The sequence below is a fragment of the Cordyceps militaris genome (assembly GCF_000225605.1).
Source record: "Cordyceps militaris CM01 unplaced genomic scaffold CCM_S00005, whole genome shotgun sequence".
Classification (NCBI taxonomy): domain Eukaryota; kingdom Fungi; phylum Ascomycota; class Sordariomycetes; order Hypocreales; family Cordycipitaceae; genus Cordyceps; species Cordyceps militaris.
In genome coordinates, this window is record NW_006271973.1 from 1,214,903 (window position 1) to 1,230,540 (window position 15,638).

Here is a 15,638-nt window from a genome sequence, read left to right on the forward strand (position 1 = left end):
CTGAAGGCGCGTTGGTGAGGTCTGGATGGAAAATTATCGATCGCGGCGCGAGCTACCTGAAAGCTGGGGCGCTCATTGGCTGTCGGCCCGCTGGTTCTTCCCAAGCTTGGTCCCCTCCACCGTTGGCCACCCCCAAGCTGTCACTCAACCTTTCTGCACAACAAGCTCGAGAGGCCATAATTGCGACAAAATCCGGAGATCCTCGGATAGATTACCTTCCATTATTGACTGCATCACAATCCGGACCTCCCACAGCGGCGCGATCTACAAGACGAACAAGAAAGCAAGGGGCGAGCCGCAGCAAACATGGCCTCTAGCAAGGCTTCTCGCATCGGTGAGGAGTAAGTCGTCGCGCTAAAACTAGATACACGACTATATTCTAACGATTTTGTAGGATCTGGAAGTACGAAATATATTGGCAACGAGCTGAAGAGCGGCTGACCGAAACGCAGGACGAGAATCGATAAAGTCAACGCTGAGCTCGTGACTCTGACCTACGGTACCGTGGTTTCGCAATTATGCAAAGACTTTGATGGCGATTATGCGGAAGTAAACAAGCAACTGGACAAGATGGGATACAATATTGGCTTGCGCCTGATCGAGGACTACCTCGCGAAGTCCAACACCATGAAGCGATGTGCCAACTTCCGCGAGACAGCGGACATGATTTCCCGGGTATGACTTTCGAAAGCCATATCTACAGGCGGAGTTGACTAATTTGGTACAGGTCGGATTCAAAATTTTCCTGAATATCACACCGCAAGTAACAAATTGGACAACGGACAACAACCAGTTTTCCTTGGTATTTGACGAAAACCCGTTTGCGGACTTTGTCGAATTACCCGATGACGGCCGCGCACAAGACGAGTTGTGGTATTCGAATATTCTTTGCGGGGTTTTGAGGGGTGCGCTAGAAATGGTACAAATGCAAGTCGAGGCGCACTTTATCAGCGATGTGCTGCGAGGCAATGACACGACTGAAATGAGGGTATCATTAATACGATATATCGATGATGAGCTACCTCCGGAGGATGATTAGACGGCTTCACGGGCAAACTGTTAATAATTATATGACCAACGTTTTGGTCCGATTTGTGTTGGTCACAATAGCTGGTAAAGCAGTCGTATTTTCATAGCATGCAGCCCGTGAAAGGCGCCAATATTGATGCAAGAATGTACTGGATTGAGATATCGTTTCGGCACAGAGTTGTCCCGATATCCTACTCTGAGAAGTCACGAACTAGATATCTCATGGAGCGTGGAGCCATGTAGTTCGGTACGAATGAGATGAGCTACCATTACTAGCAAGCGCCGGCCCTCCAGGAAGATGCGGCTACGGCGGAATTGAATCGACTACCTACGCAACGCAACTACGGAATCAAGAATGCTTGCTACAATGAACCATCGGTCCCGCTTGTCCCAGTAATATTGCTCCTTAGTTTTCGGCTTAGAGAACCAACAGATGCATTATTAATTCAACTCAAACTAGTATCGCTGAGTACTCCTTTTGGAGTGCTGACCTCGAATTCACATCGTATCTTCCCCTGACGTCAAACAGGTAGTGATATGTGTGCAAGACAGCCAAGTCTCTGCGCGCCGAGCTCTTCGCGCCTTCACTTGCGCGCTGTGTAAAACACGGCCGAGTGGCGTGTAACTTCAGATGGCGAAAAGTAAAGTGGCGCAACCATGACAGGGTAAGTGGTAGAGTCAAGATCTCAGAAAAGAAAAGAGAAATAGCGTACAAAATAACTAAATACGTTGACCGTTTTATACTAACATACCATTCAAATGACGTTTTCTTGATACATATCAGCCGCTTGGCCACCTACATATATCACCGGTAATAATAGCCCACACGTAGCCTGATGTCTGTGGTGAGTGAGCCCTTTCTTAGCTGCCTTAGGCAGAGACTAGCGCCAAGCGGCCCAGAAAATACACCGTGTGTGCTCACACATACGCCGGTGGCCCCATATATTTCTGCTCGGGGCCAACAGGGCTCACACTGTCCCACACTGTGGTGGCGACGTTTTCTAGTGATCTACCTTAACGATGGTACAGTGCGCTCTACCCCTCGAAAACGTGTGCAAGCGCCGTCCCTTCCCCTATTTCCCAGCAGATAGGCGCTACGACCAAGTGAGCAAGAAAAGATCGCACAGTGCGAATCCGCTCGAAGTAGCACCAAACCGAACCGCGTCTGTCCCTCTCCCGCCACCAAGAGGCAATCTAAGCCCGGCCCATATCCACGAAATCAAAGTCTCCACGGCTCCCAAGAAACGCCTGGTACCCCATCTCCGCTGGTCGCAGGCAAGCCAAACCGTCGAGCCTTCAACCTCCACGTCGCGTGGAATCGACCATCGCATCTGAACCCGGCATTCCCGAGTCGCCCGCTGGCATCCAACCCATTGCTCGCGCTTTCAGCATCTGCGCCCGCCTCGTACTGCGACTCCAGCAGTCTCAGGCACCTGTACCGCCAGCGCCCACCCAGCCTCCAGCTAGCTCTTCGACTTTTGCAACCTCATCGCACTTGTGCCTTGCCTACAACGACTTCTCCGATCCACATCGCGCCCTCATCGAACCTGTCATTTATTCGCGTGCCGCTGGCTTTACCCCTGCCGTTGCTCTCGTTTTTTTCCTATCTACGATCGGCCTTGCCACGCTTCGCGCGCGCCGAAAACGACCACCTTTTACCTCTGCTGGTCGCGGCTGCACAGCATTTTCCCTCCCGCAGGTTGGCATATCTCAACCAGCCTTCCGTCCATCCCCGGAAAGCCCACGTTCGGCCAGCCTCTCTAGTGCTGTACCGTAGTGGCAAGTCCCGGCGGCTGATTCGGCTACATTTCCTCTTTCCCTCGATACCCTCGACGATTAGATCTTGGTCGACGTTGCCTGACTTCACATTATGGCCATGAATCCCAACGCTGCCATGGCAAACATGAACCCGATGGGCGGACCGGTCGGAGGTGCGCCTATGCCCATGATGAACAATGGCGCTGTCAATCCCCAGGCCGCTGCTGCTGCCGCGAGACAGCAACAGCTGAATGATAACCAACGGAGTGTCCTGAACACCTACATTTACGAGTACTTCCTGCGGTACGGGATGTTCGACTGCGCGCGGGCCCTTCTTTCTAGCCGTCAACAAGTGAATGTCAAGGATGGCAAAAATGGCAACGCGGCCAACGGCACCGGCGACGACGCCATGGATACTGATTCTAAAGATGACATCGATTCCAAAACCCCCGAGGACCTGCCGGCTCCCAAACTTCCCATGCCCGCATCTGACACGTCCTTCCTGTACGAGTGGTTTTGTCTGTTCTGGGATATATACAACGCGCAGCGTGTCAAAGGCAATAGTAACGGGAATATCAACCAATATGTTATGCACACTCAGGTATGCTTTCTATGCAGACTGTTGCTACAAAAATGACCCAATACTGACTCTGCGAAAGGAAATGCTTCGGATGCGACCGGACATGCAACAGGCCTACCAACAAGCCCAGATGGCCCGCGGCATGCAAGGCGGCATGGCCGGCATGAAACCGGGTAACCTGGCACGCACTGCTATGGCTAATAACCAGAAGTAAGTCGCCTGCGAGATACTGGAGACGAGCAATTTGCTAATGATCCATAGTCCGCAAATGATGCTTGCCAAGCAGAACCCCATGCAGCGAGATCCATCTCAAATGAACTTGAATCAGGATCGACCGTCGTCTCCTAGTGCAGGCGGCGAGAACGCACCCTCGCCTTCCGCTAAGCGTCAGCGCACGGATGGTGGTATGTGGTTCCAGCACGCTGGTCTCGATTTCACTGCTTACAGTTCCCCAGGCCCGGGAATGAACCCCCAACCAATGATGTCCGGAGCTCAAACAGCACACCAGCTACTCACGGCCCATGGTATTAACCCCAACTCTCTTAACCCGCAGCAGCTAGCCGCGCTCGCCAATACACCTCCCCATGCGCAACAAAAATCAATTGCAACCTACATGGCAAACATGCAGTCGCATCATGGAAAGCAGCTCGGAACCCAACCCGGCATGTCCAACGTTCCCAACCCTTCCAATCAAGGTTCCCCGATGGTGCAGCATGCACCAGATGGAACGGCGTTGAATAATTTCTACAATGCCCCCGAGATTGGCGGTAACATGCGTCCTGGCCCCCCTGGTGCTGCGGCTGGTCAAGGCACTGGTAGCAACCATGCTCTTCAGGACTACCAGATGCAACTGATGCTCCTTGAGCAGCAGAACAAAAAGAGACTCATGATGGCTCGCCAAGAACAGGATAACATGGGTGACCAGATGCCGCGGAACGGTCCTCCTGTTCCGCCCAACGGCCAGTTCCCCGATACCTCGCCACAAGCGATGCGAAGTGGTGCCTCACCAAACCCCGGGGACCAGATGAAGCGAGGTACTCCCCAGATGAATAACTCCGGAATACCGTCTCCTGTCCCGGAAGGTGGCCAGTCGAGAGACTCACCCAACCCGATGAACTTTATGAACAATCAAGTCGACCCCAGCATGGCACCGCACTTCTTCAAGGGCCTAGACCCCAACATGGCGGGTGCTCAAGCTCAGATGAATGGCATGCGTCCGCCTAGCTCGCACCCTGGCCAACCTTTCACTCAGCAGCAGATGATGGCAGCTAGGGCACAGAATCAAGGCAACCCACAGCAATGGCAGCCTGGGCCTAACGGACAACTGGTTGGCCAGGGCATGCCTCAAAACCCTCAGGCGCAAGGTCCCCCTCAACAACGCGCTATGCCACCACCATCCGCTCCTGCCGGGGCCGGTCCCAACGCCAACAATAGGACAACGGCTTCTCCCCAGCAGTCGTCAGCCGCGCCGCCGACGCCCAACCAAGGCACCAAGGCAGCTCCCAAGAAAAAGGAGACTAAGGCTGCTAAAGACAAGGTAAGACTCTTGGCGTAATGAACTGTTAAACATCGAGCTAATACTAGCCAGCGGGCTGCTGCTCAGAAGAACAAGGCCGCTGCTGCCAATGCTGCAGGTGCTACACCTGCGGCAGATGGCGATGGCGACGCCGCTCCTGCTACACCGATGACACCCTCTTTTAACAAGGCGGCGTCTAACGCGCAGGGCAATGCTGCTCCAGCTACAACAGCACCGGCTGCCAGCGCGCCGCCCGTGGCTGCTCCCGCACAGCCGCAAGGTGACCTCGGGCAGAATGGCATGGGTGCAGATAACTATGGCATGGTAAGGACAATGCGCATGAACATGCTCAAAATGGCCACTAACGTATTCCAGGTTGACTTCCCTGGCATGGAGTTCGCAAACCCTCTCAACACCGGCGATGTCCTCAACGACTTTGACTTTGATTCATTCTTACATGACAACGATGGCAATGCTGAAGCGTTTGATTTCAACGGCACATTCTCTGGAATGGAAGGTAATGAGATTGGTGCAGAATGATGAGATGAGATGACCCAGACCGAGGGTCGGCCCGGGGGCTGTGCTCTCGGTCATCAATTCCCCCCCGTTGTGTTTTTCCTCGCGTTTTCTTTGTCCTTTGCGTCTTCTGCTTGTTTCCATTACGTTTTGGTCAGACTTAATAGGGCATCATGTTTCATAACGGCGTTTCTATGGATCTAAATCATGGTCATGCGGCGATTTGATCTGGCGGGATTTCCGTGTGCACTTTTCCGCGTAACGAGGACTCAAGCTGGTACAAGAGTTGTTGTTATTTTATGGTCTGTCTACCTTGTACTTTTCTCTTCTTGTCGCCTGAGATCTTGTTGGTTTTCATTTTTTTGCGTTTTCTTGTGTCTCAAATTTTGTCAGTTTTGTATTTTGTTGTTGCAGTTTTGACAACGGACAATTTCTTTTTTTTTTCTCGATGGAGCGCGCTCATGTCGTTGCAAAAGAAAATGAAGGTGAAATATTGGGGTTTCTTAGTTTCTTAGACTACTCAACAGGACTTTGCGTTGCTTGCCCACTTGCAAACATTCGTACACACACACATTCATATATATAGCTGGTTGGCAGCTCGCGTTGAACTCTGCTGTCATGTCGAGGCTAGTCCGCCGTCTCCTAATCTGTTGTTGAGCTGGATAATGGTATTTTCAAAAACGCGAGCTGCGTCGAGATGGACCGAGGCGAGAGGACCATCTTCGTCGTCGTCGGCATCAAGGTCATTCATATCGTCGTCGTCGTCATCATCATCATCCTCACCATAACCGGCATCATAGTCTTCGTCGTCGTCGTCGTCAGACTCGTCGCTGCTCATAATCTCGACAATGAGAACCCGCGTCTGCTCCACGAGGCTGCGGCAGCGAACCATGTCTGTCATGGTCATGCCGCCACGCAGGCCATTCTCAAAGCCAGGAAGCGTTTCCTGCGTGACAATGTCCTTGCCGCACAGCAGACTGGCGAAGCAGTGGTCCAGCTTGCCGAGGAGCTGAAAGGTAGCCGTGGGCGCGGGCGGAAAGGAACGCACAAACTGCGTAAAGTCGCCGCATATTCTCAGAAGAAATGGTATTTGCAGAATGGCTAGAGCCGTCAGCCTTCAAAAAGTCCTTCTCGTGGCGGCTCCTGTTGTTATAGAGAGAGAGAAGCAGCTTTGACGTACGGGTTCCGGAGCGCCATAATGTGTCCACCACTTGGCTCAGCGCGGCCGCCACCTCGCTAAAGGTGGTGAAGCCGACAATGGGGCCGGCGGGGTCCGGGCCGCTGAACTTCTTTACGTAGCGGCGCGAGATGCTCAGCAGGGCTTCCTCGAGGTCGCGCCGCACCTGGTCTTCTCTGCTGCCGCCCGGGCGCAGCGGTGTTCGACGCGGCGCCGGTAGTGAGGCCGCGGCTGGTGAGGAGGCTGTCGAGGGCGTCGGGGAGAGCAGGCCGGCGGCCGGCGGGACAAAGCCTCCCGGCGGAGGCGCAGATTCGCTTTGCATCGAGAAATCTTTGGCGGATTCTTTTGAATTTCTCGTATTATACGAAGCTTTTTCTAGCCAAATTTTTATGGCAGGAAATGGTTGATGAATTGGGGAGCTATTCGATCGTGTTAGTGATGCAGCTCCCACGAGTGAGAGTGGCCCAGCGCCTCCAATCAAGCACCACAATTCACCCTTTTATATGTGGAGCTAGTTAGTGACGGCGAAACTTGAGCGCATCATTTTTCGGCTTCCACGACTTTTTCCATCTCCAACCATTTGTCAGTCGCATTCATCACCCACCATTTCTCGTCCCGCGCAACTGCACACTTTTTCCTTTGACAATGCCTCCCAAGCGCGTCCTCGGCGAGAAGCACGGCCGCCACGCCGCTGCCCCCAAGGGCTACATCGCCGCGACCTACGACACCCTGACCTCGCCCGACAACGCCTCCGTCGTCCGCAGCATCGCCGTCTTTGGCGTAAGTTATGCTCTTTGATGATCGCGCCAGCATCTTGGATGGATGTTGATGAGATTGTGCTCGTGTTCCGCGTGTATAGGGGTCGCTTTGCTAACAATGTGCAGGCTGCTGTCGCTTTCCTCTCGAGCCCCTTCAGCGAATTTCTCCTGCCTCCGTAGGCCATCCCCTCGGCCCGCTCCCCTGACTCTCATTAACAAGTATCGCGTTGCAGGCAGTAAAAAAAATATCCCGCTTCACTTACTACGACGCAAAATTTTATGTGGTCGGCGCAAGGCTGCCAAACGAAACTCGAAACGATGAAAAACGCTGCTGCTGCATTGGTCAGCGCATCACCACTCGCTTGAATCAAGCGCTGTACGAATAGAAAAGTTGGATCTTGTATACTATTTCTTACTTTTATCGGGTATTTTTCGGCGGAGTCCAGTCTCGAGAGCAATACGGAACGGCTTCATGCGCATTGGACCCCTGACATGTGAATAGTCACGCTCTCCTTGCATACACTTAAACTGGCATACGTACCCTGAAACAGGTGCATCATGTCCTCGGGCGCTAAGAATTCTATTGCTTGAATTGGCCAGCCAGTTTAAGTGGCTACAGGCCATCGCAATCTGATGCAGGGGCACTTGCAACCCTCATGCAGCTCTTGCCGTCTTGCCCTCCCTTGCCTCATGTCAAAACACATCCCAAGACAAGTCCAGTGTAACAACAACTCATCTTACCTACACTTTTTCCTTCGTCTGCATGAACTTGTTTTTTTTTCTCGCTTGTGCATCCTCCTATTGTATTACCAGCCCAGTGCCGCGTTTTTACCAGCATCATCTAGCTCATCTAGCTGAACAACGCCCACCGATACATGACTGTTTCAGATCATGGCTGCAGTAGCAACGAGCGCCAGCTCTCGCCCCCCCGGCGCACACCTGGCCAACAGTCATGGCGCCAACACGCTCCCCAGACGAGGCCTGGCGCATCTCGTATCCAAGTTTGAGACGCTTGACAAGGCGAATGGTGCTGCTCTCGGGAAGCCCAGCGCTGCGGGCTTGACTGCCAGCAAGACCATGTCATCACTAGCCTCCCTGCAAGACAATCGGTGTCGCCTCGAAGATACGCCGTATCGCAAGGACGTTGTTTTTGGATCTTCTGGTTCGTCGCTTGTGGCACCTGCGGCGGTCGCACTGGGGCGAGCCAGTATCTCGGCAAAGAAGCCAGAGGTCGCTCTGCCGAACAAGCTCAATCATAGCGAGCGTATTTCAGTGACGGTGGCAGAGAAGAGAAAGATTTTTGAGACTGGTGGGCCATCGCTCAAGGATAGATCAAGTGCGTACTCGATTCAAGATTATTGTCAAGGAAGAACTAACAGTTGGGTTAAAGGCCCCAATAAACAAATCACGAAACTACCCAAGACGGTAACCGCAACTCTCTCTCGATCGGAGAAATCAGACAGAAAGATTTCCACGTCGAATTCTTGTGGACATCTCTACTCAACACCAAAGACTGGTGCGTATCAGTACCGTGTGTGAGGCAAAACTAACCAACTATGAAGCTCCAAACAGTCCTACACAATCCAACCTAGCTCTTGCTTCGTTGCAACATTCCCAGCCGCAGCACCGCCAGAAGCTACAAAACTCGTCCATCCACTCTGTACCGGCGTCGAGTTTTGTGCTGAGGGTACATCGCGATGCTGATCCGCAAAGTCCAACTCGAGACGCAGAGCTCCCGCGGGCATCGAAAGTCGATGCTGTTACGCCATCAAGTCCACGAAAAACCCACGTCTCTGCAACAGGGTCACCGTTGAAGTCACCTACGAAGCTAAATTCGAAGACTGTCCATGCACTGTCCAAAGACTTGTCTCCTCTCTCTTCCCCCATAAAGGCAGCCGCGCATCTTCCTTCCACGACCACACCGAATTATACGCCTGCGCAGACGAAACGGCACTCAGCAAGCAGCATTACGCCAACTGCATCGCTGAATTCTATCGACTCCGTCATCGTCACCAAGAGAGGTCAATCAGTTCCGCAACTACTGAAGGGCTGGTCGCCGCAGCGCATTGTAACGCCACAGAAGCCGATGGCGCCGATAAAGGCAGCTACAATAGAACAGAACGCAGGGCGTGGTATGTTTATGAAACCTAAGAACCCTAAGAACTTTCGACATGCACTTGGCTTCTTCGAGGCCATGAGTCATAGGGAATCATTCAACTCGGCTGCTCCTAGCGAAACAGCGGAAAGGCCAACGAAGGGGCCACAGCAAGCAAAGCCGGCTAGCAAAAGGGAAAAGATCAAAAGCTCGATGCGGAACATTTCTTCATCTTGGAGAGTCAATCGAGCGCGGACGACAGGGGAGCCAGAAACAGTCTCAGGGTACCCTGCTATGTGGAAACTCGGCTCTGTCGAAGCAGCTCCACGCAAAAGGCTGCACGCAGAGTGGTGTGAGGTGTCAACAGACGACAGACAGCCATTGATAGCTTCAAAAAAGGGCGACATTAGCCTGTTTGACCCCTACTTGGCTAGCCACGCGAAGGTGTACCGTGGCGAGGAGCATACACATGGCCACGTGAACATCTCATTGCAGCAATCGTCTTTGCACGGCAACTTCTACGACGCCGATGAATCAGACTGCGGTGCGAATAATACATCCGAAGATTGTTCACGCTCGCCTGATCATGATTCGTCAAAGGCATTGAAGCCTCCGAGAGGCTCTTCCCGCCGCTGGTTTTCGCGCAGCTCAGGGGCACTCATCTCGCAAGCGCACTGCCGACTAGAGCAGCCTAGACCAGTGTATGGTGTGGAAATGAAGAGGCTCATCAGTTTATGCAAGCTTCAAGGAAGTTTGAAGAGGCGCGGGCATACCGAGTAACATTTGCTGCGGCGAAGAGAACCTACGTGTAGCCTGGTTAAAGCAAGACTAGTACTGAGCCGAAGAAGAGGCAAACCGTGATATTAACTTGACATTGCTTTCCTGTAGAGTTCTAGCAATGAAATACAGCTGAATATTTGCTCCCCTTGATCCTGCTAATGCTTGCTACCCCAACCATGCTCTTGCGGGCTACTTTAAGTGCACTGAGACAAAATGCCAGGCGCGACGAGATATAAACCAATGAAAGAATACAAAGGAAAATTATCGCTAAGCAGAAATAGTGTAATGCAACTTAAACCAAATCATGGCTTTGCATGCGCCTGCGCTGATCTGTCGACTGGGAGCACTCGGAGGACTCGCGACAGGCGTCGATTCTGCTAAGCTCGAGGTCAATCGGGTCCATGCGCTCAGATCTGTCCATGAGCGACACGTCGGCCTTGGAGCCGGCCGAGATTTGCGGCGTGACGGGGCTGCCGCAGGAAAAAGTGACGCTGGAGGAGGGCTTGGTCAGGCTACGGTGACCGACGCCACGTGTCTGGGTCTGCTGGGTCAGCTGCTGCTGCTGCTGCTGTTGTCGGCGGAAATCGCTGCCGGCCTGGTAGCTCTGGGACCCTTGACTGGAGATGCGCTGGGCGGCGAGGGTGCCGAGGGGCAGGATGATGATGACCGAGGTGAGTGTGAGGGACCCGGATTCGAAATTGGTAAACTTGGCCCACTCGAGCCCAGCAAAGATGGCTTGCAGTATTGTCAGCGGCCTAGGTTTTTTTTTTTTTCGCATCTGTTTTTTTGGAGCTCACTTACAGGGTATGACCATGAGGGTGCCGTTGGTCATGATGAGCACTTCCATGGGGTTGATGAGCGATGTGGACGGCAGGATGCCGCGGTTCTGGATGAGGTGGCTGACGAGCTTGACGTTGAAGACGGCGCAGAACCAAAAGATGGAAATGGCGCCCATGATGACCGTCCAGTGGATGCCCCAGAAGAAGTACTCTGGCGGGATGGCCGTCACGATGGCGTGGTTCTGGACAATGGTGAACGCGAGCCTGGTGCCGACCGTCAGGAGGACGATGACGGCCGACAGCGCGCAGGCGACGTAGCGCGCGACGCGCGGCCAAAAGGCCACCATGGTCCAGGCCTGGTTCATGAGGGCGGCCTGCATGATGACGACGAGCGGCAGCGAGAGCGTGTTGGCGGCCAGGCTCGCGTCCCAGTAGCGCGCGGGGATCTGCGAAAAGTCGTTGGCCCAGACCTGGTAAAAGTGGCTAAACGGGGAGACGAAGTAGGCAAAGAGCAGGCCGGAGCGGACGACGCAGAGCGCGAGGCCGACGACGTGCAGCACGGCCGACAGGCGGCCGAGCTTGGCGACGGGTGTGAGGGCGAGCACGACGAGCAGCATGACGAGGCAGGCGCCGAGCTGGGCGCCGTAGTTGAGCGTCACGCACAGGGACTCGTCGTAGTAGGCGTTGAGGACGGGTATGGGCACCGACGCCGTCGTGACGTGGTCGGCGAGGAAGAAGGTGACGTTGCCGGCGAAGCGGTCAAACGACGGATCGACGTCGGGCGGAGGTGCGCCGTCCATGGTCGTAAAGGAAGCTTGGTATCGGGACTGTGGGTATGTGTGTGTAACTGTGATGAGATGTCAAGGAGAAGGCAGACCACGTCAGGCTGTGGGTGTGCGATGGGAGGCTTTGCATGCGGCGAGGACGAAGATGCGCTGTGAGCGTTAACACGGCTGAGATCAAAAAGCCATGGAGAAACCAAATGACTGAGATGCACAACGTTTGTGTAACAGAGGAAAGCGAGAGAATGCCGCTGTCCCTTTTGCTATATAGGCCATCTGAGCAACGAGGTGGGCAACGAGGCAGAGGTCGCGGCAAGGCAAGGCTGGGGAGTTATCCGAGACATGCATTCCGCGGAGCAAGAACAATGGGGTTCCAGCCAGGCATGAATCACTCGACCAAACACTGCGAGAGAAGAAAAGATGAGACGACAGCTGAAGGGGAAGCATGCACCGCCCGCGTGCACGATCCCGTCAAGTGAAGCTCAAGATGAACAACAAACCGTGTAAGTCGTCGTTGGTTGTGTGTGTGGGGGGGCGGTTTTCCCGGCTGAGACTCCGACTTGCCGGGGGGGGAGGCGCTTAGTATTGTTCCTGTGGGGGTGTGCGGGCCGGGCCGGACGCCGGCATTAGTATTGTTCTTCTGGATCTGAATCAAACTTTTGTCAGGCGGCCCCCGAATGAGGCATCAGCCGTCCCTAATGTTTCGCAAGATGATGGAATATAGACAGGGGGAAACGGGAAAAAAAGGCGCCATGGAGCTTCTAGACAGTATTCAGCTTGGGGGCCGTGTTGTCTTGGGTCAGATGGTGGCAATGGAATAGGCCGTTCCGGTACGCCTCTTATTGGCAAGCGGAGCCCCACGCATGAGGAAGAGCCGGCTGGGTGTCGGTATTTGAGATTGTACCTGGGTAGGTGTGGTGGTTGGGTGACCGTTTTGAGCTGATACCCCGACGATGGGACGAGTCGGGATGCCAGCACTATAGCTGGACCGTTGGTATGAGCAAAAGCCTTCTCTAACAGTTCGAGATGACCTCGCAGCTGAAGTTTGCATTATCTCCCGGCATTTACTCTAGTGCCTGTGTCCTGTCGCACCAGATCGTCCAGGGTGACGACCACGCGTTCCACCTGACCCCGTCTTTCTCGTTTCACTTTGCCAGTACTTCATTGTCTTGTTCCGATTTGAACTGATATGCATTCATCACCAGGCATACATGAAGGATATTGTTTCCCTCCACAGCTCTTCTCCTCATGATGCGCTGCAGGGGTTGCTTAGTATTGTCCTCCCGGACCCAGGCCCATGCCCATGCCCTCCGCAATCTTGCGCGCCAGCGCTTTTTTGAGATACCACTCGCGAGCCAGCGCTCGTGTCGTCTTGGCAAACACGGCCGGCGGAATCTTGCCGCGTTCGACCGCTCTCCCCAGCATAAAAATAGCGTCACCCAGCGCGCGCTCCTCTGCCACCAGGCTGTACAGCTGGTTCGACACCACTGTCGGCGCCACCAGCAGCTCGTCGACGTCAGGCGCCGCGTGGTTGGCCGATCCTTCCATGACGCCGTCGGCTTTATGGAGCGCCTCGTGCAGAATGTTGGTGTTGGACGCTAGTACACTCGACAGCTGCGTGAGCTGGCCCAGCTCTGACTGGACGCCGGCCATGGCGTTGACCATGGCGGCGCGCTGGGCTTGCAACCCCGCCATGGACTGGTCATTCTGCTGACGGCTCTGCTGGCGCATGTACGCAAGCGTCTGGGCAAGCTGTCGCAGCAGCTGGTCCTTTTCCGGGTTTGGAGGAATGGGTGGCGCCTGGACCGTCGACGGAGGAGGGATATCAACAGTGAGTGGGTCGTCCAAGAGTAGATCGCGCGGTGGAGGCTGCGCCTGCACTGGAGCTTGTTCGGGGGGCGGAAGTCGTCTGGGATCGTGACGCGTTGGGCCCCAGGACCCTGGTGGCGGCGGTTGTTGTTGCCAGTTGCCCTGAACATACGTTGGTAATGCAGAGCTAGGAGTAGGGTTCGCTTGGTGAAGAGGGGCGTGATGTTGAGGATATACAGGAGGACTCGCGAGATTTGTCTCGAAACTTGCCCCTCTATGGCCCCTCGGTTCCATTTGATGTGTTTGCGGCGGTAATGGCGGCGCCGAGTCGTATCGGGAGGGCTGTCGTTGAGAGACGGGTGGCGATGTTGGAGGCAGCGCCGGTTGCGGAGGGCCGGATGCCGATCTTGAATCCTGCGGAGACTTTGGCGGTATAGGTGGTCGTGCCTGTTCTGAAGATGTCGGCTTCGCAGGTCTCGCTGCCATCTCTACGGGCAATGGGGGAACAGGCGGGGGCGCCTCAGCCTGCCGTGACGGCGGCTGCGCGGTCAGTCTTTGCTGTCGCGCTACGACGGGCGGTTCTTTTGCGAATATATCGGCGAGAATCGCGAGAAAGTCTTGCAGCGTCGATTTCTGTTCAAATAGTTAGCCATAATCCCAGCTCCGCGACACGGCGCGCCACATACATCCCAAAATTGCTGCCACCCCACAAGGTACGGGTGATAGACCTGGCCTTGCTGGTCGACATGCTGCCCGGCGCGAATGACCATGCTCTCGGTCGGCGTGACGTATATCATCGGGGGCTCCCGCGGGTACTTGTGCGGTATCCAGATGGACAGCGGGAAGCGGTAGGTGCTGCCGCGAAAATTGACGGGGAGCGTGCCGGAGAGGTGCACCAGCAGCGCGCTGGCGCCATCGGGGGAAGCTGGGGCCGGTTAGACAGACTCGTGTGCATCGAGCGAAGGGGTTTGCGCATCTACGTACTATATACATCGGTACGCGGCGACAGGGTCGGGTAGCGGCTGAGCACGCGAGCGATGCCGTCGTAGCAACGGTTGACGTCCTGGTATTCCTGGGGCGGTGGTGGTTAGCGGCCGCGTGCAAACGGAGGAGGGGTCAGTCGCCTACGCTTGTCAGGACGCTGTAGAGCCAGTTGAGGACATGCTGCTGGACTGTCATGATGGGTCGGTTATGGTGTTTGGCCCAAGGCCAGTCGCATGGGTGCGGTGTTGCGTACGTTGAGAGGGGCAGGCTTCGAGTTTAGAGAAGAACGTTGAGCTCCACCAGACCCGTGAGCTTGGCACCACGACGATGACGCACCACATCATGTCTCAGCCATCTGCCTGGGCTGCGATATTGTCAAATTAATTCTATAAAAAACTTATATACATGTGTATTTCCTGGAATAACCCTCTGTTTTTTTTAACTGTTAGGGTTTTTATTTCTCGTGTTGACGACAGCTTCTGTCTGGAACCGCTTCTTAACAAGGTCTTTTTGAACTAGCTACCCTGGTGGCCAGGTAATCTGCTGGACTTTATGCCTATGAGCATCACTCTGTTGAATGCTATGAAATAAATTAAAGCAGGAATACTATAATATCCGGGTTAGTTTTGATGGATTTTGAACTAATTTCCAAAACGTTGTGCATGTAATCATAGCTGCAAACGCCTGATTTCAGCACAACCTTTGAGTAAAATACGAGATGTAAGTAACTCAACCAAACTAATGCTTTTCTTTCAGACCAAAACACAGAAAAACGACCAAACTACCAAATAATGGGTATAAACGGAACAAGGGATAGTAGGAAGCAGTTTACATCATCATATGACTGTATACGTTCATCACAGTACACCGTTGCTAGCCTTAATGCAGTATTAAAGTATTAATTCGCAAAGGCCCCTACTGTATACGTTGGACCGCGGGGCCGCCGTTGATAGGCGAAAAGTATAAGAATTCTCTTCCAAAGTTGAAGTAAAGAATGATGGTAAATGCCCGAGTTGGCCATGTGACTGCGAATGCAAACGCACACGGTGAGTGCAAACGCCGGCGGCTCTCGCAC

At 54.1% G+C, this 15,638-nt stretch overlaps 5 protein-coding genes across 5 annotated transcripts; 2 read left to right on the forward strand and 3 right to left on the reverse strand.

The window, feature by feature from the left end:
• Nucleotides 1–306: 306 nt before the first annotated feature.
• CCM_06749 (TRAPP complex component Bet3, putative) lies at nt 307–1,039 on the forward strand (the record flags this gene model as incomplete). Its single annotated transcript, XM_006671889.1, has 4 exons — nt 307–341; nt 395–403; nt 453–675; nt 728–1,039. The coding sequence occupies 4 exons, from the start codon at nt 307–309 to the stop codon at nt 1,037–1,039; spliced, it is 579 nt and encodes a 192-aa protein (XP_006671952.1).
• A 1,860-nt stretch (nt 1,040–2,899) lies between these two features.
• Nucleotides 2,900–5,423, forward strand: CCM_06750 (cAMP-dependent protein kinase pathway protein (Som1), putative; the record flags this gene model as incomplete). The annotated part of the gene is made up of 4 exons (XM_006671890.1): nt 2,900–3,388; nt 3,447–3,577; nt 3,629–4,904; nt 4,956–5,423. The coding sequence occupies 4 exons, from the start codon at nt 2,900–2,902 to the stop codon at nt 5,421–5,423; spliced, it is 2,364 nt and encodes a 787-aa protein (XP_006671953.1).
• Nucleotides 5,424–6,015: 592 nt separating this feature from the next.
• Nucleotides 6,016–6,898, reverse strand: CCM_06751 (uncharacterized protein; the record flags this gene model as incomplete). The annotated part of the gene is made up of 2 exons (XM_006671891.1): nt 6,016–6,408; nt 6,452–6,898. The coding sequence occupies 2 exons, from the start codon at nt 6,896–6,898 to the stop codon at nt 6,016–6,018; spliced, it is 840 nt and encodes a 279-aa protein (XP_006671954.1).
• Nucleotides 6,899–10,501: 3,603 nt separating this feature from the next.
• On the reverse strand, nt 10,502–11,788 carry CCM_06752 (mating-type alpha-pheromone receptor PreB; the record flags this gene model as incomplete). Its single annotated transcript, XM_006671892.1, has 2 exons — nt 10,502–10,944; nt 11,011–11,788. 2 exons carry the CDS (start codon nt 11,786–11,788, stop codon nt 10,502–10,504), a joined length of 1,221 nt encoding a protein of 406 aa, XP_006671955.1.
• Nucleotides 11,789–13,039: 1,251 nt separating this feature from the next.
• On the reverse strand, nt 13,040–14,758 carry CCM_06753 (tumor susceptibility protein; the record flags this gene model as incomplete). The annotated part of the gene is made up of 4 exons (XM_006671893.1): nt 13,040–14,212; nt 14,266–14,504; nt 14,564–14,651; nt 14,708–14,758. The coding sequence occupies 4 exons, from the start codon at nt 14,756–14,758 to the stop codon at nt 13,040–13,042; spliced, it is 1,551 nt and encodes a 516-aa protein (XP_006671956.1).
• Nucleotides 14,759–15,638: the final 880 nt, after the last annotated feature.